Source organism: Xiphias gladius, chromosome 4 (genome assembly GCF_016859285.1).
Source record: "Xiphias gladius isolate SHS-SW01 ecotype Sanya breed wild chromosome 4, ASM1685928v1, whole genome shotgun sequence".
NCBI lineage: Eukaryota > Metazoa > Chordata > Actinopteri > Istiophoriformes > Xiphiidae > Xiphias > Xiphias gladius.
In genome coordinates, this window is record NC_053403.1 from 11,214,748 (window position 1) to 11,237,259 (window position 22,512).

A 22,512-nucleotide genomic window follows, 5' to 3' on the forward strand; every position below is an offset into this window, starting at 1 on the left:
TGATGCCTCCAGCTACGATTACCATTTACCATCAATTCAGTGTGAGAGTGATTTTGGACAGTTGGTTCCTGACATAAACAAGTGGAAATGGAAATGTTCTTTGTTGTTATCATAAGACTCACCGTACCGACTGCCGATGATCAGTTTTTGATACATCCGTTCAACTTTCTGAAAGCCCATCTTCTTTCTGTTCCACAGATGAGCATGATGCAGTACAGAAGAAAACGTTTACCAAATGGATAAATGCACAGTTCTCCAAGGTAATGTAAAATACTGACTAGTTCAAATTGATGCAAAACTTTTACTGCACTTGTTAAAACACAGTAGAAATTGCAACTGTATTCTGAAACCTCAAGAAGATGAGTGAATGATTTTAAAACTAAAAAGTGTAATCTGCCCGATATTGAAATTAAGTTTCTTGAAGTGGGACTGAAGTATTGCGACTACATGCAAGTTATTTCAGCCCTGAGATCATTAGTCTGTCTCTGATGGGGAAAAACTGTCCCTGGATACTTTGATTTTTGTCCTTGAACCCTTTGAAGAGGTTGACAGGCCCGCAGCAGGCTAGCTTTGCTGCTATCAGAAGCTTAGACTAAACTGATGAAATGATTATTTATCATTGTACAAATGTTGTTGCACTTACACTGCAGTTAGCAAAAAATTGCCATATTTCTTCTTAAGTTGTTAAAGCACAGAACCTAATTGCAAATGATTAGAACAATGGACCAACACATTATTTTCTTTTACTGCTTGTTTCGGTCCATTACTCTACACAGCAGCAGTGTCTGGCAGAGAGCTAATGGCTTTATGTCTGGGGTCCTGTTCTTATATTTCATTATTCTCACAAACAAACCACTCAGAGAATTGTGTTAAATATGATTGGTTGATTATTCTAACTGGTCTATTTTAAATATTTGCACTCCTTAGACAAACCAACATAATATCTGAAGCTCTTAAATGCTCCTAGTTTCACTCTCAATCTTCTTTTCTCTCTGAGTCTGTTCCTGTGATAGTGGCCGTTACAATCTCCCAAACTTTCTTTTCTTTTCTAAATTTGACACTTTCTGATTCATGCCAAACATTGCCATTAAAAGTGTATCGTGCACCAAGTTCTGTGTTAATAGCCTGGATTGGGTTTTTGAACCTTTTTATGAAAAGAAATGTACAATGTATGAATTTGAAGGGATCTAAGTCCACTATGACATCTAAGTTTCCTCTCAGTGAGTTGATTACATGGTTGATTCATTGCTAATACTTAAACTGATTTATACATGTCTACATGTGATAGTTGATAGGCTTGCTTGTTGATTACTTGCTGCACCAACATCTTGATTTTTGTTTCTGAGCTGCAGCCACGCTCTGCAGCTTTCATCCTTTGTACAGACTACAAATTAGTCACAAAACCTAACCTACCAGTTGAACTGTTTTCTCCAATCAGACAGGGAAAACGCCCATCAAAGATATGTTCTCTGACCTGAGGGATGGGAGGAAGTTGCTGGACCTGCTGGAGGGTCTCACTGGCACTGTCCTGGTGAGTTTGCGTAAAGGTCATAAACTTTTTGTTGCCACAGAATTTTAACATGGTTAAGAATGGGGTCATCTGACCTTAAAATTCAGCTTCAGCACTATTCATTTATCTAATTTGATATGTGTGCATTGCAAACAGTGGCTGAAGGCCTGGGTATGTCTCCGAGTTTGTCTTTATGTGGAACCTGAGCTTCGGCAGAAAAAAAAAAAACATGTTTGCTTTGTGAGTGCATTTAATCAAGCTGGACACCACGGGCAACCTTTGCAAAACATTGAGTTTAAGGGCGGGTGGTGACACCAACAATATGCTTATAAGTTTTTCTGGCAGTGCATGTAATGAAATTACAGGAGTGTAGTGTTTTTGTAGCTGAAAGGTGACTGCTGCATCCCCTGAAACCAGCACAAGCACATGCGTACCTTGTGTAAACTCCAACTTTAAGTCTAATGTAAACATAAGAGCCATTCAAGGGCCTCAGCAGATGTTTTTGCATCCTGTAGTAGAAACATAGAAAAATTTGCCAACACATTATATTTCACATTTAATCAAATATAGATGAATAGATGTTCTTATATTATTTGACCTTTTGCCAGTTTCTGCATCTTGGTATTTTCTGCATGTATGTTATTTTCAGTAAGACAATTCAGTTTTTCCTCCAAATAGGTTTTGCTCACCAAAGGTGGTTAGGTGGTTAAATTAATAATTTGTGTATTGTTTAACCTATAAACACTTTATCACAAAAAGAGTTGATAAAGAAATAGATTTTAAAAATCCTATTTATAAGCAGAATTGATACTTTTCGTCCATGCCTTTGTATGTCTATCTTCAATGACTGACAACGCACTTATGTGCACACATTTTTTAACCTCTTTAACAGCATATCTGCTTTCTATCACCTGTAGCTGTACTAAGCGCCAACGGTCTCTATGCCATCCATGCAGGCACGCACATGTACACACACATTCACACACACTCTGATACCAGAATACTAATTCTATAATTGGGCGCTAATGAGTGGTTGAAGAATGTGAAGACTTAAAAAGGATTTGCAGTTGGCAGCTATTCATCCTGCCATTCTTTCCATAAGTTGACCTGTAGACACTGCTGATAGGGTAATGGTTGTGATGAATGCATGGTGAGAAACACCCTGCTGTGTGATGGCATACCATTACTTCGTTTAGCAATGAAACCTTTTGTACATTTTACTCCCTAGTTTGACCTGGGACTAACTGTGAATATTTGCAAATGAATACGTCATAGATTCCAGTTTACACCAAAACTAATTCTTTTGAAATCAACAAATGATTCCATGAACTGTCAAATAATCCTGTACGCTTATTGGCTAGTGAACACTGAACAGGCAGTCAGCTGATTTCTGCTGTATTTCCTCTTCTTCAGACCAAAGAGCGAGGCTCCACCAGAGTGCACTCTCTCAACAACGTCAACAAAGTACTTCAAGTCCTGCATCAAAATAATGTGAGTACCTGTTTTGGTGCTATTGTCAACATCAGCTGCCATTTGGTGGATGCTTCTAGTCAAATCATGTACATCAGTGGTTTTGTAACCTGGGGCCATTAATGCTAAAGAGTCTGCAGGGTTCCTATTTTAGCCGTACAGTACAGCGTAGTACAGTCAGAAAGAGGGAACTGTAATCAAAAGTTAAAATATTCGCTGTTGTGTTTTCTTGAAAACCCGCAATTCTTTGGCCACAATACATTTGGCATTACCAGTGATGTGTACATTTCCAGCCAAGGTGGCACCGGCTTGATTCAAACCAGTAACGCTTCCTATAACTATACAGGACTACATGTTCTCCAGTGGCCTGTTATCTGAACTAGTCAGTTTTGTCTTCATTGTGTTCTGTACTTTTCTTTGTCTGTCCGCCTCCCTCGCTCCTTCTCTCCCTCATTCCTCCTCCTCTCTGTGTACAATGGTTGGTCTTAGTGCCTTGACCTAAACAGTGGGAGATAAGGGGCAGGGCATGCTCATGGGAAGTAGCAGAGGCTGGAGTTAGCATGCAACCCCTGCTGGTTTCTCTACTGCAAGTGCCAAAAACTGTCAGCTGCCAATGAAGGCCTGAGTTCCCATGAGCCTTTTAACATCTGCTGACTGGAGAAAACGAAGGAAGTTTATTTTAAATAATAGATATAATAATATTTGCTCTTTCTAAGAATAGAAACCAATTTTTTCATTGAAATGTGCTTGACTTTGATGTCGTGTTCTAGCTGTGGAAAAACTTAACTTTCCCGTGCACATTTAACATCTAAAGCTGTATCTAAACAGTGGTGTTGGCCACAGCGATTGAACAATGTGTTACTTACAAGGTTAGAATGCAAAAAAACAAGTAATGTTTTTGGACACAAGATGTTTGAAGGTTCTCCAATCTCAACTGCAATGTGCATGACCCCTTTGCATTTAGAGAGTTTGTGTTATTGCACTATCATGTATTCCCTCTGCACTGTCTCATGACCAGAGGTTAAATGTGTGCAAGGGAGTGCTGCTGGATGATTCTTGTTGCTTCAAAAGCTTTTTGAGGGAAAATTCGAGTTTGGATACGTGCACACTGGTGCAGTAGTATTATGTACTGTATATGTGAGCTTCTGTGTGTGAGAGACAGAGACACAGAGGAAAACAGAGAGAGAGAGAGAGAAAGAGAAAGAGAGAGAAGTTATGGTGTGGTAGGATGAAGCTGATTGGGAGTAGAGACAGCTCTGAGGTCAACTCTGCTGTAGCCAGGGAGGTCACTTCATAGTTTGACCAGACACTTGACCTCATGTTCCACTCTGTGCCTTGATCCTCTCCAAAATATTTATATGTAATCACACCACACTTGGCCTCACCTCATATGATTAGTGTCTGGCGAGCCTGCAGATAAATTTTGTAGGTAGCCTATAGTTGGGGGCGGTGTAATCCAATGTGTGCCGAAAAATGCAGGGTTGAGCAGCTACATAAAGAAAGAAATAGAAGAAAAACTAGATAACTTTTAACTGTTAACTATAAATATTATTAATTATGTATTTTTAGCAAGTGTTTGTCTTATATTGTCTGCCCCCTCTTTCAGGTTGATCTGGTAAACATAGGAGGGACAGATATTGTGGATGGGAACCACAAGCTGACTTTAGGCCTCATCTGGAGTATTATCCTTCACTGGCAGGTGAGCACACAGACCGACACACAGGTGCTGTTCCTTCTTTCCACCTACATCCTCCACATACACACACAAAGACTCTTTAATGTTTGCTCAGCCAACTCACTGATGTTCCAGAGGGATCAACAATACAGATGATGGAAAATCAGTATTGGCGTGGACACGTGTGTGCATGTAAACATGCTTATCATCCACTGCTTTGTGCGTTCGACCTGTTGAATTTTGAAACAGCCAGGTCTTTCATTATTAGTTTTTCATTACTCTTTCATTACTACTGGTTTACATTGATGTCACTCCTGTCACTGTATGCACAATGAATGAATTTAATATGTGCGTGTGTTGTTGTGCATGCAAGAAATGCTCGTCATTATCATAACAAAACCCACTTAATTTTTTTAAATAACCACAGAGCACTGGAGATGGGTTCTGATCTTCTCATATCCTTTCTCATACATTTCGAATATCTGTGCCAATCACAGTGCGCATGAAGAAAGTAGCTAACTTTTAAAAAGTTAAGTAGGAGAATACCTGATTTTTCAAACAGTTTGAGGTGTGCAGAAAACTGGTGTTGCTGTAATACAAATTTGACTCTTTGCTCTTGCTTTTATCTGCCATGGCCCCCTGCTAATAAGAGGATCAATAGAATGATTTTCATTTTCCATATCAACAAAAACCATACAGAACCAGAGTAACGCAACTAACGTTACATTTATGAGCAACTGCAGTGTGTGTGAATCCTAGTAAAGAAATGTAATCAACATGTGGAGGTGTGCAGGTTTTTAACTCTCGTTTATTCACCCATATTGATGTGCCTTTTTTCCGTGTGCACATGTTCCTGTAGGTAAAAGACATCATGAAGGACATCATGTCCAACCTGCAGCAGACCAACAGTGAGAAGATCTTACTGAGTTGGGTGCGCCAGTGCACCCGCTCATACCCGGAAGTCAATGTGCTGAACTTCACCACCAGCTGGGCCGATGGCCTGGCTCTCAACGGCATCCTCCACCACTTCAGGTGAGGACGGAACATAGACTGGGATTTTGACTGCTGTGGCCTGATGAAACCGATAAAAGGTTTCATCAGATTAACTTTCTACATTCATGTGTGTGTGCATTTTTGAACTGCATTTTTTTTTCTTCGGAGACTGCATTTCTCATACTTGAAAGTACACTCTTTATGTCTCATGTTGTGATATTACCGCTGTGAGATGAATCTTCTGCTTAAGGTTACCGTTGCATATTTGACATACGCCCTTTGACTTTGAATGTAAATCATACTGAGTACAGACCAAGAACTTCAAATGCAGTCAAAAAACCAGGCCTGGAATTTGTGTGTAGGAATATTTCTGTGTGTGTGTGTTAAAGTGTGTGTGAAAGGGCAGGAGAGATTGTGAGGATACCCGGGCTGTGTAAGTGGTGGAAGGTCAGGTTGACAGGTCACCGCCTGCCGGGTCTGTGTACACTGCTCGACTTGCTCTGTTTACGCCTGCCATGTCACTGTTTGCACACGCTTGGTATGTGTGTGTATGCTGTTGTGTGTGAAAGAAAGAGAGGGATGTAAGGGGTGTTTTCCACCCTTTCTGTAACCCCTTGTCCTTACTAGTGACATGCATGCACACACACACACACACACACACAGGCCTGCGAGCTGTGAGACAGGCCAGTGTTGGTTTAGACCTGGGCCAGGGTTTAGGTGGATCACTGAACACACACATTCCACGTCCCACTGGCCTCAACACAAGTCCCCTATGCACTACTCAGGGAAGAGTCTCATCTTTACGCAGGATATATATATAAGTTTCAAACATAATCACATTTATGGAATGTACACAAATTCAATATTTATTTGTGTATGTACGACAGAAACTGTGGTTCTGATAAAACGATGTTGAGATGAATTCACTTGGATGAAGGAAAATGGTTAATTCTTCTATTGGTGTTTCAGATTTTTCTGCTTCACTTAAAAAGCTCCGGCACTTTGAGAAACACATACACATAAGTAGAAATATGTGTGTCTTAGTGGTTTATAAATGATCTGTTATGATCTTAATTTTGAATGAATTCTTGGGTTTTCAGGCCAAACTCTTTCAGCTGGGATCAGGTGGTCAGATTGAGCCCCGTGGAAAGACTGGACCATGCCTTCACTGTAGCAAAAGACCAGCTGGCTATTGAGAGGCTACTGGATCCCGAAGGTACTGACACACTAAGTCATTTTGAACACTTTCCCATATTGTACATACAAGTATTTATTTGGACAAGAATGACTGTGAAAAGTTTTATGAAAATGAACATTGGTTACAAAAGAAGATGCATCAACTGCGTTTTATAGTAGTCCCAAAAAATGAAAGTTGGATATGGAATGATTTTTCTTACCATCCAAAATTCCAACATATTAAAGCATAGTCTGTGTTCACAAAGCCTACCTTCATGTCCTGCCAGCAGTTGGACAAACTCACGGTGAAGCAAATAACTTAGTGTTGTCTTTGGCCGAAGAAGAAACTGTATTTGCTCAGAATGTTTTTGTAGTTCGTGTAGCACCTGTAGTTGCTGAGTGTGCATGTACCTGAGCTGTCTAAATTCAGAAACTTCTTGTTATGTCATGACCAAGGGGCAGTCACAACTGACCTGTGTCAAAGCCAGGTTCAGTCAGTACAACCAACCTCAACCTGCCTCTTTTGCTCCCCATATAATCTCCTCCTGTCACCCTTAACTGCTTTCTCACTCCTTCTGCCATGCTGCGTTTCTGCTCATGCAATTTTCACCTCTTTATCCCCCACTCTCTCCCCCCTGCTTCTCACGCTTCATTTGTATCTCTGATCTTTCTGCCCTACATCCATCCCCCCCCCCCAGACGTGGCGGTGCAGTTACCAGATAAGAAGTCCATCATCATGTACGTGACTTCGTTGTTTGCGGTGCTGCCCAAAGATGTGAGCATGGAGGCTATCAGAGAAGTGGAGACACTGCCACGCAAATTCAAAGCGGAGGCTGAGGACTCAGGTCCAAGCCTCAGCGCTCAGGTAAAATATATAGAACAGTGTGTTACAGCTTTTAACCTATGTGACATAATACATGAGGATACAAGACTAACTTTTAATTTGAGGGAAAAGTGGGATATACATGTGGGTCTAGGCCAAAGGGAGCATCACCGTAGTATTCTCAAAACCTTTAAAACTACTCGGACAAAAGGTGCTCACTGGAATCCCTGGCTACATCTGTTTTTCAAAGAACTCAAGGTGCTCTTTTATGTGTAAACTTTAAAAAAAATCCACAGCTGGTACCCAGCAATGAAGACAGAAGCACAGTGGGTCCAAACATCTGGAATTTATGATTGGAATTGAAAAGAGTGTGTCTTAAAAAATAGCTTTTTTTAAAATATTTTTTTTATTTTTATTTTTTTTTATATAGATAGATTTGGAATCAGATGCAATGCAGAGCCAGCTGTCAATATCTTTGTTTTTTTTGTTAATTTGTTTTTCAGTATGATTTAGCGGTTAAGCAATTAGGGATTTAAAAACAATAACTGACAAGTTTTCCTGATGGGACCTTAACATGTAAAATGATCTTCCACACCTGCCAACATCTAGAATGCAGTTGAACTATATTAGATCAGCAGTTCCCAGGAGAGGTGTCATGGCACTCTGGGGCGCCTATAGGACAGGAAAGTCGCCGCAAGGTTTGTTGATTTTTCAATTTTTTTTCCCTGTACATTTCCAGTAATGTTATATAACATAAAAAACATCTACATGAAAAGGAAGAAATACGTTTAGCCAATAGCATACTTAATAAAAAAAAAAAAGGATTATTTCAAGTTAAATAATTATCTGCACAACAGAGCTAGCAAACGTAGATGAACCTCAGCTCCTTTTGAAGAACTGAAAAGCTGGGATTGCAATAAAATTTAACCCATAACTGCCTCAGCCTTTGCTGCTGTGTTGTGACTCTGATAACATTCAGTGTGAAGGCCACAGACTCCGTTATGTGCAAGCATAAGGAATATTGTGAAGTGTCTCATTGTGTGTTGCCAGATTGAATGAGTCATTCCCGCTCTGAAAAAGCCATCTCCTTCATTCTCTCCAGCACTGCTCATGAAAAGCACAGCAGGCACAGGCAAATAGGGAGCAGAGCCATGACTCACCACTCTGACATTAACCAACAGACCGAACTGCATGCTGCTGGAAACACAGAGCTGTAAAGGGATGGAAGGAAATGAGGGAATAAATTGGTGAGAATGGGAATGCGTGCAGAGAGTTGACAGGGAAGGTAATTTGAGCATTAAAGATGTCTATGTGCTGGTGGGCGAGTGACTTTGGTATGTGACGGACATCCACGTACTGTGGACATTTCAGCGTCGACTTGATTTATATGGACTTCCCTGCTGTTTCACTAACTTGTCGTTGTAACCTATGCACGACTTTGCTTTATCCTGTTCATATTCTTTACATATTTTCCATAGTAACTCCAAATTCAAAGTCAGGGAAAAAATGAACATACCTGATTGATTAGAATTTCATGTATGCACGTTGGGCTGTATGTATTGGATACATTTTCAGCCCCTTCGTATCCTCTGTGCTCTTTCCTTACAATCCCATGTAGCCCCAGAGGCAGCTCGTTTTGGAGGTTTTCAGTCAGAAGACAGAAAATCCCGAAAACCACCTCTAAAGTTTTTATTGTCCATGGGCACATACTTCACACGCCCTGGAACGAGTGCTGGAAAAGTCTTTTTAAATAGTTCTCTGATTGGTCCAACATGGGGTTTACTTTCCTGGCATGCTTCCTCTCCCCATAGGAAGAGATGCTAAATGCTGAGACTGAGTGGAGGAAAAATAAAGGCTCTTTGTTTTTGATGCCTGTGTTTTGTTCCCCCCTTACGTTTTAGATTCATATTGGTTGGTGATATTGTATAGGTGTTCTAAATGTTGATTTTACGTAATGATTGCTTTCAGTATTCACAACAACCTTGGTTTGAGATGCAGTGAAATGTTAGTGCAATACCATCCGACAAGTTGGAATATCACTGATGATAAGTGCACTGGCCTGGACATGGTAATATATTACATGCCCCAGAATCACAGCTGCAAAAGTGATGAATGCAAGGATTGAGTTGAGCAAATCATCTGGTGATAATAAAACATTCTGTTGCGCCAGACCACAGCTATTCAACAGCCATTCAAGTCAATAAATAGACGTAGGCTGCAGTTTTCTCTCTCACCCGCTCTCTCTCCCATGCCTGTCTTTCTTTCCCTGTTGCTCTGTCTCTACCATCCTACACTGGTCTAACATAAGGGCTTACAGTATTTTTGTGACTTATTCCAAAATATCCTAAAGGTCATTGAATATTTTCTGCAGGTGACCTTTTCCCTGCAATTGCTACACCGACATTACTGCTCTGTTATTTCAGCCCGATAAACAAAGGTCCATTCGACTTGTCACTATACTGGTCCCGACACACCCATTAGCATTTTTGTCATCTTTGACTTGGCATGGCTGCCACGGCAGAGATTTTATCTCCTCTTTATTTCAGCTCCAGACAGATTTGTTGAGCTCTGTCAAGCCTTTTACTACATCTCCTTCAAAAAATGGAAACCTGAATAGTTCAGTGCTGTTGTCTATAAACGACATCACATGTCCTTGTGGTGTTTAACGATGTGGTATTTAATGGGATTCATAACTGAGATTTTGCTGAAAATATAGCTGAATGGCCTATTTTATAGTGGTTTGATTTAGAAAAGCATGGTTAGGTTGTTTAGAGAAGTTGTTGATGAAGCAAACTGCACTAAATAGACTACTTTCACTGCACAAAAGGTTACTTTTCCATGTATACCTAGACTGTTGTGTAATTTCGAATTCCAGAGCATGAAGTGTGAAGTGAACAGATTTGATCCAACTTGGTCTCACGTAATATTTTGCATTGATTTAATCACACTCTTACCTCCCTCTCTTTAAAGCAATCATTTCCTGTTTGCAAGTTTGTTTTTGTGCCTCCCTTCCTTTGAGGTAGTACCATCCATCTCTCTGACAGCACACTCAACTTTACTCATGAAACCACTGTGTTTCAAACTTAATGCTATTCCTAGAATGCGTATTGACCTGCCCAGCGTGCCAGGGGCACCTCCCAGCCTCCCATAATAGGCCTGCAGTTGTTTTATTTTTATTTTTATTTTTTAACTGAGCAGGGCAGGCTGCTCTGCATGCTCCAGAGCAGCACGGGCCTCTGCTAGATGCCTGGTTCTATTTTTAAAATTTGCCAGCTGATGACAGAGGTTTTGGGAAATGTGTTTCATAGGCCTTGTTGTCCTGAGAGCTTTAGCTTTTCAGTTTTGCGTTTGAGCTTTGATGTGGCCATGTGAATGTGACGTGTTAAAGAAACAAAAACTTATGTTGTTTTCTTGACAATTTGAAGACCGTAGGCTTGGCCACATGTAATGACTTTAAAATAAAAGATTACATTCCTCCTGTTCCTTGTTATCTGTAAATGTTTGACTTTGTACAGTATTTAGTTTTGGTAATATTTCACTACGATACAATAATGATCACACAAAATGTAAACGCAACGTCTATAAACTGGTCAGCCTGTGCCTTCACCCCCTGCCTGATGTTTCTCAGAGTGTACAGATGGAGCAAGCAGGCAGCAGCCCCCGGCCTGAGACCCCCAGCACCCTGACGGAGACAGAGGGGGAGATGGAGGGCATCTTGCTGGAGGTGGACCTGGATAGTTACCAGACAACGCTGGAGGAGGTCCTGACCTGGCTGCTGTCGGCTGAGGATGCCCTGCAGATTCAGGACGAGGTGTCGGACGATGTGGAAGAGGTCAAAGAGCAGTTTCACACACACGAGGTAGGAGGAGACCTGCGGGCTGTCTTAGATCATGCAGAGATGCAAGCATGCATGCATATGTATACAAAGGGTACATACAACTGTGCTATTTTTCTTATGGACATATTTATCGCCAAAATGGTACATTGTGTGGTGCTTCTCAAAGGTTATTAATTAAGTCTAAAATCTTAAAAATTAGAAGCTTAATTATCTTTTTCCTGAATGAATATGTATTGGATATCAGCTTGGAATGGGACGTCATATTGAGAAACCAAATTTTTAAGACAAGCGATGACACACTTAATTGACACAGGCGATATTTGTCTGACTTGCACACCAGTTTTTGGCTTAGAACTGTCCCTCTCCATGTTTGAGACTGATGATAGTATCTCACAGATAGAGGCCTCCCACAGCCAACAGTACATGCTCCGTACATGTTGGGAATGCCAGGAATTCTGTTTAGAAACAGTGGCGCAGAGCACCCCATGGTGCCCTGGCCCAGAACTCGCTTGCTTGCTTGCGAAGGCGTAGTTACAGGGTCTGTGTCTGTGCATGTGTGTAAAGGGGCTTTGGCTGGATTCCCTTGGCTGAAATGTGAATATTTGTAAAGTCTAATGTCTGGAATCCAGGTCATGGCAGAAAGCTGGTAGTGAGACAGAGAGCGACAAGACCCAAAGCCTACTTAACAGCCAGGCTTTTCAGGAGGTCTAAAAAAAAATCGGCCCAGTTTGTTTCGGCCTGGTTGTTCACGTACTTACTCCAACTTCTCCAGCAAAGCCTCATGAAAAAACAATGTGCTCAGAGGTGCAGTCAAAAATGCTTACTCATCCAGAGAGCTCACGGAAAACAGACAATAACTCAGTTCATTGGTCTTCATATTACTCACTACAAGAACCAGTAAACTGCAGCTCCTCTGCGGAGTTCAGAGGAAAGCAAACTCCTTCAACTTTGCTCTTGTATTTCTTCTAGAAGCATTTTTCTCTCCCCTTTCTGCTCTGCAATTGGGCTTAGTGGGCCACTTGACAGAGTCTGCCGTTCAGTTAGCACTCACAGGCGTGTCTGAGTGTCGCTACAGCAACACTTGCCAATACGAGGGTGCAGATGTGATGCTCAGTACTTCTGCAGGGTTTTCTTAAGTGTTATACCAAGTGAAGTTAGAGGGTGGGGGAGAGAAACCTATCCAGATTTTAGCATGCATGTGCCAAGTGCCAGCATGGAGCCCCAGATTATATAAGCAATGTTTGGCCAGGGAGTTAGACTGAATCTGAATAATATTTCAGGGTATGTGGTTATACATTGTCTCCCTTAATTTAACTAACCCATATCATTTTTTAAGTCCAGTATCCCATCTTTTGTTTCTGGCACACAGCTTGTCAGGAAGACCAACACTTCAAATTGAAACTGTTTTAGAGTCAGAGATTTGCTGTCAATTGTTATCATAACCATTTACCCCTCCTCCCCCTCTGAGGCCTTTATGATGGAGCTGACAGCACACCAGAGCAGCGTGGGCAATGTACTGCAAGCTGGCAATCAACTGATTGCCCAGGGAAACCTCACGGAGGAGGAAGAGGATGAAATTCGGGAGCAGATGAGCCTCCTCAACTCCCGCTGGGAGAGCCTCCGAGTGGCCAGCATGGACCGCCAGGCCAGGTGGATACACACACATATACACCTGCCTGAGTCCTGTTGTGGTATTGCAATACCTTTGCTGTTGTTTATTAGCGAATGACAAATACTACCTGCTGATTTGTGTTATGAGACCAATGAAATAATTTTACTGTCATTTTTATCTTTTTAAAGTAAAATAAGGCTTAGAACTTGAACATTTTAAAAATATTTTTTACAGTGTAGTGTGCAGGACCATCACATGAGCCACAAATTATCCAGTGGAGGCAATTTTTCTCTCAGTGTCACTGTTTGACCCCACATGTTTACGAGTTTTTCCTGTGAATAATGTGCAAGGCTGCGAACGCCGTAAAGGTGACACCTGATGAGCCTTGAGCCTTCCAAAACCTAACAAGTCTGATGCTCAATCTGTGTTATCAAGGTTTATGGTGCTTTAGACACACACACACACACATTCACACAATTGTTCATAAATCATATTCATGATATCCACGAGAACATTTGTTGACCCTGATTTCAAGTATATGTCCTTGTGTGCGTCATGACTCATCGTCCATGGAGTCTGCACACAGCATTGTCACTCATTCCAGTGTTTGTGCTACGGTCAGGCAGTTATATAAGCAGCTGAACAGGCAGTTTCCCCTTAAAATCTATTAAACTGACAACCTTTCATGTCCTTCTACCTCTACACACCCACTTCACTGTCTCTTCATTCATACTTTCCCCTTTTCTCTCTCCAGGCTCCATGAAGTCCTGATGGATCTTCAACAGCAGCAGCTACAGCAGCTTTCTGATTGGCTGACGCAGACTGAAGAGCGAATCAGAGAGATAGAGACAGAACCGGCAGCTAAAGACCTGGAGGTCTACAAAGAACAGATAGAGCAGCACAAAGTAAATACAGCTTCCCTCCGAAATATTTTCTGTCTTGCATGAGTCGAGTCGGTGAAGACTGGGTAACTGATTTAACATGGGCATGATCAAGGAGATTATAAAAAAAAAAAATCCTGGTCTATGTATGTAATTATCACAGTATTACTGTGCTGCTCTTCAGCAAACAAATCTTGTGATCGTGTTGTCACACGTGATCCTGTAGTTTCATGAGTTATGCACTGTCTCCATGACGTCACCATAGAGCTGAGTAATTTTTTTTTTTTTTTTTTTGCCAGATCTGTTGGGTAAAGGGGTAATATGCGACCTGTGCTGAATTCACTATTTGTGTTTCCGTTCAGGAGCTTCAGAACGACCTGGAGGCAGAGCAGGTGAAGGTCAACTCTCTGACACACATGGTGGTCGTGGTGGATGAGAACAGCGGTGAGAGTGCCACTGCTGCCCTGGAGGAGCAACTGCAAGTAGGTTGTCAGCCCGATGGCCTTTGGGAATTTGTTTGGGTAATATTCCTTGTCAGTTCAAGGAAGAGAGTCTTCTTCTAGTACATGCAGCACATTTTGTGTGCCTTTTAATTCCCACTCTGGAATGATAACATGGTACGTTTTTGCCAAAACATGATTGGCATACTGCTACCTTATGTATAAATGGGTTTATACCTGAAATGATCAGCTTTTTGTCGTCTGAACTTAATCTACAAAGGCTGGCCGTGTACAACAGCTGTTACTTAGCATTAGTTTTATACAGATTTTGTTCCTGTAAATTGTTTCTCTATGTCTATGAACTCTGGTGTAAAAGGGACCGTCACCAGACCTTTGCTGCCTGTATTGATTTTTCTTGTCTTTATCCCACATTCAGTCATTGGGTGAACGCTGGGCAGCTGTGTGTCGGTGGACGGAGGAGAGGTGGCACAAGCTGCAAGAAGTCTTTATGGTATGGCAGCAGCTTCTGTCAGACCAGGTAGGACTGTCTTACAAACACACACAGTTACATGCAAAATAAATGTCTTTCTTTCCCACCTCTAATTAAATGACCAGTTATAATGAACCAGTTCAAAACTAAGACTCACTGACCTATATTGAGATGTACCAAAAAGGTCGCAGTGTCATTTAAATCTTCAAAACTGCTTGAAGAGGCTAAGGACAGCGCATTCTGTCCCCCTCTCCATGAAACAGAAGAATTTACAAAAGCCCTTTCAGTGGGAAGGGGAAGTTCAGTCTTTCTGATCCACTGTTCGTACTTAAACAAAAAACCTTTGAATTGGATCCTTGTTATTCGATCTGTAATCCCTACATAACCCTGAAAACACAGTTTATTTGAGTTGGAAATGCGTCTGTTTTTTAAATTTAGGATGTGACCTGATTGCTGAACCCAAACTGGCCACCAATACTGCGTTTTTGTAATGTTTACCAAGTAATTGAAATTGATGCTGTTTTCCCACCTCTTTTACAGAGTTTTTTTAGAGCGTGGTTGGCAGAAAAAGAGGAGGCTTTGAGTGAAGTACAGACCAGCAACTTTAAGGACCCAAGTGAAATGAATACTAATGTGCGCCGATTAGCAGTAAGTGGAGTGCCAGTTCTTGGTAGTTGCTATGCTGCAATTATAACATTTATTCTGAAATATAAGTTGTTGTAAATGTTGGTTGCTAATGTAGTGAAAGGAAATTGAGCCATAGAAGTTGAGCTCAACAACAACAACAGATACTTAAACAATAAGTGCCTTTAATTTGTGAACTTCCCATGTTTATTTATTTGTCATTCAATCTTTTAGATTTTAAAGGAAGACATGGAAAAGAAGAGGAGGACTCTGGACCAGCTGTCTGATGCAGGACAGGATGTGATATCACTACTGCGGAGCCCTGAGGTTGGAGCCAAGATCGAGGCAGAGACAGAGGAGCTGGCACATAGATGGGACAACCTGGTGCAGAGGCTGGAGGATTACTCCTTCCAGGTGTGTGTTCCAGGGGTTTCATCTTCCTGCTGACTGTATTTAATAACGGTCACAGTGACTAGGAGACCTGAGATACCAGCTGTGGCAATGCAGGGATGTTGCAAAAAACCACATGGCTGTTGAGTCTCACAAATTCAGCAGGTGCTACGTTTCAGACGCCTTGGCACCTTGTAAAGAAACCTTTAGACGGGCTTGACAGAGTGGATGTATTGTTTTGGCCTATGCAGTGGCAGGATGAAAGAGAAAAAGGGAGGTCCATTGGTTTGCTCAGGGCCCATATGAGAGACGGAGAGAATGATATCAAAGAGATTCAAAAGACTCACTCTGCTTCTGTAATAAAAATAGTTGTTTTAGTTGAGTGACAAAAAATAATTTACCAACACCACCATTTATAATTTGAAACTAGTTAGACAACCAAGCCGTCCAAAGAAAACTGTAAACGTTTGAGTAAAATCAATACAGCATTAAGAGTGTGTGGAATTTTAATGTCAAAAATGTCAAATTGCAATGTTAACTAAGATGATTTTCTTTTTTTCACCAACTAGACTAGTAGGGTACAAAATGTTATGTTTATTTTTAGTTTTATGATAAAATGCTTTGTCTGCATGTCTTGTTTTTTATGGCTGTGTAACTGTGGTTGATTTCAGTCAGTCCTACTCTAACGAATACTCTAACTCACTGCTAAGGTAATGGAAGCTGTGACAGACGCTGGGATGACACATCTAGGAGAACAAGTCGTTGTGGATACAGTTGCTGTGGCTGCGGCTGCTTCGATCCCCGACCCGGAGTTGGGCCCACCCGCTCCCCCTAAGAAACGACTGGTGGAGACAGATGCAGAAGTCAGACGAATGTAGGAACTGGGACCCACATGGACAGACTATACCTCCCTTGCGAAAAGTGCAAGAATAAAAGACGCAGACACACACCAATGCATACATTCTGTTCTTTGTTCTGCAGGTTTGAAAATAAGCTCTCTGAGCTCCTGAGCTGGATTAAAACATGGAAGACGTCCGCTCAGGCGCTGGCCTGCACACCCCCTGAGACTACACCTGACGCACCGGACCTGCAGGAGAAACTAAAAGTAAATTGCTGACGATACATCTTAAAAACAGACAAATGTAACTTAGAGCATATTTTTGAAAACCATGCATTAAATTTGCGGTGACCAATCACCTTAGGGGTTGGAGTTGGACCTTACAGCAAAGGAAGCCACAGTTACACAAGCGATCCAGGAGGGACGGGTCTTACTGGACCAGTTGGAGAGAGGTATGAAGGAAAGAAGAGATTTTCCTTGCTCATTGACAATGAAATGGTACATTAATATACACAATAAACCAAATAATTAGTCTAAACAAATCTATCCAAGTTCTTCTGCAGTGTACTTAGATGCCTGCTCAGTTTTTATCATTTCTTACAGGCTCACAATTACTTGCCTTAACGGAAATCTTCCATTTCCCTGTTAAATTGTGTTTGTCTTGTACGATTTTACTACTTTCTCACAGCTGCTTGGCATTTTCTGTGTATTTACAAGTCTAAATTTTTGTCACTCAGTTTGAGATGCCAGAACTTGGAATGTGTGTTTGTGTTTGTATGTTTGGAGTAGTACAAATCTGTCAGCCTGCAGGGTTGCTGACTTAATATAGCTGCTCAATGAAATGAGGAGACACGTGGGATTTTTATGAGTTTACACTTTTCTGGAGGCAGTGAGGGGTAGTGGAGCAGCACCACTAAGTTGAAGTAGATTTATTAAACATGAAACTTTCCATTAAAACCAACTTGTTTTATTTCCTCATATATACTGTTTTCGCATCCGTGGTGTCTTTTTTCCAATTTTTTATCCACCAATGTTTTAACTCTGGCCAAAAAGTCACAGCACAAGCTGATGGAAACATTTATTGAAAGTCAGCTTAATTATTTGTTAAGTGCTTTAACTGTTAGCCTTAATATCTGTTGGCTTCTGTGTCTCTCTTTAGAGGGTGTGTGTGTGGACTCAGTGAGGGCAGACGTAGACCTGATCCAAACTGAGTGGGATGTGTGTGCAAGGGAGCTGCAGGCAGCCCGTGAACGAGTTCACACTCAAACCCAGGTCCGGGCGGTGTCTGCGGAGCTGACAGACATGGACCGGGTCTTGGAGGAGCAGGACCGGTGGCTGGACTCAACCTTGGCTATAGAAAAGTTCGACAAGGCCGAGCTGAGAAACCTGAGTGGAGAATGTCAGGTAAGGGTCATTGTCTCAGTCCACATTCAGGCCGATCTCCTGTCTGTGACTTTAATCCTGAATTTCACCTCTAACCCTTTTGTCAATCCTCTTAGATTCAGCACATACAGTTACTTCATAAACATTTCATGTTTCACAGCAGAGATTAAGCACTTTAAAAGATAGTCACAACTCAAAACAACCTCGGGGGCAGAATTGGGATGTAGTAAATATAAAACAAGTTCAGAGTGGCCTCAAATACTTGAAAAGTCAGTGAAATATGCACAGAGTAAGACAGATAAAACCCTCCTTGGTATGTCCTGAAGTGTGGAGTTAAGATTTTTAAATATGAGACTAATTCACTTTAAGCAAGGAGGGAGAGCCTGTCGGTGTAAAGCATGACTCCATCCAGTAACCTGTGAATTTTCTCTAGACTAACGCATTGTTGCAGTGTTTGTGTTGCAGGTTTCCATAATTTTTATGAGGAAAAATTTTTTATAAAAGTCTGAATTCTTTAGGATGAATCTGACTGTACTTAATGGCACAAAATTTAAAAAATACAAGCAAAATGAATTGCTGAAACATGCACTCTCCGTCTTGTCTTGTTGTTCCGCAGCATCAACAAACAGAAATCAATGAAATGTTGGAGAAAACCACTAATCAGAGAGGCTGTAACTGTAGCCCTGGCTGCTTTCAGTTCATTAAACATCATTATTCAGAATTAGCTGGCGCATTTTTAAGTCAAGTGAATAACCCCATCTTGAGTCAGTTCTAAAAACTCCCCCTTTCTGTCTGAATGTACTATAAAAGCAAAAATGATCCCTGTTGAATTATCCATGAACAGTTCTTTACTTTTAGGAGCAATAAAGAGCATCGTAAATGGTGATAGCCCCTCAGTAGATGCAAATCAGTGCACTTTTCCCTTCCTCTTGTCTTCCTCAGTCCCGACTTGTCCAGGTCACTGCGCTAAGCCTGCGACTGGAGCAGCTCTCTGCAGAGGCAGGATCACTTGGAGCCGTGCCCTCTCTGAAAGACAACATGGTGGTGGTATCTGCCCATTGCGCCTCCACACTGCAGCGGCTACAGAGCAGGGAGCAAGAAGTCAACGGAGGTACTTCTGCTGAAGCATATCAAAATAATTTGTTAAATCAGCGAAGAGGACACCTGTTCCAAAACTCCTGAGCAGGTTGCCTTGTATTAACAATACCCTACGCTTTTCATGGGACCTGACAGCCTTGTGGCATTCTCTTATTTCAGACAGCGGCAGGACAGGAGATTTAAGCTTTCCTTAAGACAAAGACCGATTTCTCTTTTCTGTCCTTGGCTCAAAGCTTTCAGGTTTATAGGGGGACTGATAGAGTGATAGCTAAGATCAGCAGAGCTCAGTCCCACAGTGGTCGTGTAAATTTGACATGAGCTTTTATATGAAACCTTGGCCAGCCACAAGTAATAGACGATGCCCTTATATGGCCTCCAAAAGCTCACAGACGCGTGAGTGCACACGTGTTTGTAAGATCTGTGCCAGCTCCATCTCTACCTGAGGACGTGACTTGGACCTGGAGCAGCCATGAAAATCATTCACCGTTTTACCCCTGGAATTCACACACACAGCTCTGGGCCAAAAACGAGCCTGTAAAGGGAGGCTTGAAGGCTCTCCTCCGCTCCTGACCATAGGTGTATATGACTGTGTGTGGGTGTCTGTTTTGCTGTGCCTCTTGGGCTCTCGGATTTGGATGAGAGCCAAGGAAAACCATTTTGTTTCTGCTTGAGGGCAGTTTGCCTCTTGCTGGGGCCTCTCTCTATCTCAGTCCCCCTCTCCCAGTTACGCTCCATCTCTGCTCTTTGTGTATATAAACACAGCCATATTATGTAAGCACGAAATCACCTGGTAATTAAAATGCTTAAGGAGGAGGAGAGGAGGGGAGAGACAGTTGAGGAGAGAAGCAGGTAAAGATAGAAAAGTAACTTTTCAGTATAAATGAGGTTGAAATAGTTAAAAATTGGTACTCCTTCACCTTGGTTGCTTATTTAATCACCTTTGGAATATGTCTAAATAACATTTCAGCCAGGGCTTTATAGTGCATTCAAAATGTATCTGGCATGAATGACATGCATGAGTTGGAAAAGAGAGCACAACTAAACTTACTTTAAGAAACATGCTGTCAAACATCAGGGATCCTCTTACAGCAGGGAAAACACTCACGTGGGCGTGCGCGCGCGTACACACACACACACACACACACACACACACACACACACACACACACACACACACACACACACACACACACACACACACACACACACAGAAATCCCAAACCAGTTCACTGCCCTCTTGTGGTGGAATGGAAACCTCATGCTTAAGACCTGATGTAAAAGTTTTTACACCTTAACTCAATTGTCTCTCTTCTCTCTCCCATTCTACACAAATGTCTCCTCCCCATCGTCTTATTCCAGCCTTGGCCACTCCTGAGGCCACCCAGATGGTACCATGTCCGCTGGAGGGTCTAGAGGCCAGGCTGGCCAATCTGAGAGTAGGAGTAGTAGACATCCTTACAACTGAGGGGGCAGTGGAGCGGGCACAGGTGAGTAGTCTCATAGTCCTGAATAAGGGCAAATTTATTTCATGGTTCTTTGTGAAAACCAAACAAATAACAAAATAAAGTGAAGTGAAAAGTGAAAAAACATTGCATATTAGTTATTTTGAGTAATTACCTCCACCAAGAGGTTGTTTCCATCCATGTCTGTTAGTTGGTTTATTTGTTGGTTTATTTATTACGTAAAAAGTATTGATTTGAATTGCACCAAACTTGGTGGAGAGATGGGGTATGGGCCAGGGAAGAACCCATTACATTTTGGTGTGGATTCGGTTAAAGGGCCAGATCCAGGACTTTTTTTATCACTTCCCTTAACATTGCAAGATAGGGCATTTTTTTCGACATTTTTGTCAACATTTGGCCTTGGCAGAGCTATGCGCACTGCTGAGTGCCATTGTAGTTGTTGTTGTTATGGTTTCTCTTGAGAGTGTGGCTAATAACGTGTGCCCTCTGGTCTCTAAGCTAAGTGGATTTCATTCTCAACAGTCGTTTGTTTGTGTCTATGTGCTTGTACGTATATGTGAGTATTAATCTGTGTCTGCTGTCAGTTTTTTTCCGGCGCACAATAGGCCCTTTATCAGCCAGTCCCTTCCCACTGTATCAATCCTCTTTGTAGGAGGAAAAGTGTGTGGGTACGTGTGTGTGTGTGTGTGTGTTTTGGTATGTGGTTTTGAGATATATTTGTTGTTGTGTTTCGTGTGTGTTACTGTGCGTGTTTCTCTCCTCCTCCATCTTCAGTGGAATGCGACTCAGCCCGGGCTCTTGTTATCGCGGCAGATAGGGCATGGTGCCGGTGAGGAGAAGTTGGGGTGGGGGTGTGTGGGGGGTTTCTTGGCACATTCTGGGCAGCGAGCCCATACATGCAGCATGGAGCTCCTAGCAGCTCAGTGTGGAGCTGCTCAACCAGTCAGTCAGCCTGACAGCCACAATATACAATCCTATTACAACATCTCAGTCCTATTAAAAAATTAGCCTAATTATAGAAGGTGATAGTCATGCTCTTCATCTTGAGATGGACGTCTTTCACTATACACAAATGTGAATTGTTTTAAGCAGGTTTGACTGTTTTTCTCCACAATAAAAGTGTTAGCACTTTAATAACCAGTGTGTGCTAACCTGTGTCTAAATATAAGGTACTTATACCTACTAAAAGTAAGTACACAGTTCAAAAATACTGTGAAGAAAGTTCCTTTGATTGCAAAGTTGTAACAACACATTACTGTCTTTGTACAAATGCTGTTATTTGAATACTCTGCCTTTACATTGTTGTCACACTCCCTCAAATTATATTCAAGATGTATTAAGAATTTCATTACATAATTAAAGGTACCCTGTGGAGATTTTGACCACAAGTAGCGCTGTAGAGCAATGTTTTAAGGAGCGGGTCCCTTAGCACACAGTTGACACGTTACGTTTCAATTTCGCACTATTCCACTGAGCAGTTTGTTCCGCTTACATGCATGCAAACATGGATGTAAACAATGCAGGTTTCAAAATGTTAAAAAATGTGCTTTGCAAATGTTTTTTGAGGAAGAAAAACACATTCAGCACATATGTAAGGCCTTGAGTATACACAAAATGAGTTTTGGTGTAGAAAAACAAAATCTAGACAAAACTACATGTTTTCAAGAAAACTCCACAAGGAACCTTTAAAATATATATATATATATCACAAATGTTTACAAAACTTTTTTACTTTGATAACGAAGACCCAGTCAATCAAAGCGATTTAGGGAAGTCCTCTTCCTTCTTCCAAGAGGATGACTTTTAAA

At 41.6% G+C, this 22,512-nt stretch overlaps 1 protein-coding gene across 5 annotated transcripts in view; it reads left to right on the forward strand.

Moving 5' to 3' along the window:
* Positions 1-22,512, forward strand: part of utrn (utrophin) — a 181,466-nt gene that overhangs the window by 18,113 nt on the left and 140,841 nt on the right. For 3 of the 5 annotated variants that reach the window (XM_040125316.1, XM_040125318.1, XM_040125317.1), the window contains exons 3-22: positions 199-260; positions 1,439-1,531; positions 2,924-3,001; positions 4,587-4,679; positions 5,515-5,687; positions 6,749-6,864; positions 7,523-7,689; positions 11,276-11,506; positions 12,954-13,135; positions 13,852-14,002; positions 14,341-14,460; positions 14,855-14,956; positions 15,449-15,556; positions 15,767-15,946; positions 16,633-16,796; positions 16,904-17,027; positions 17,125-17,212; positions 17,920-18,164; positions 19,086-19,254; positions 20,601-20,728. In XM_040125316.1, the coding sequence (XP_039981250.1) occupies positions 199-260; positions 1,439-1,531; positions 2,924-3,001; positions 4,587-4,679; positions 5,515-5,687; positions 6,749-6,864; positions 7,523-7,689; positions 11,276-11,506; positions 12,954-13,135; positions 13,852-14,002; positions 14,341-14,460; positions 14,855-14,956; positions 15,449-15,556; positions 15,767-15,946; positions 16,633-16,796; positions 16,904-17,027; positions 17,125-17,212; positions 17,920-18,164; positions 19,086-19,254; positions 20,601-20,728 (2,774 nt within the window). The other 2 variants (XM_040125319.1, XM_040125320.1) reach the window with 2 other exon arrangements.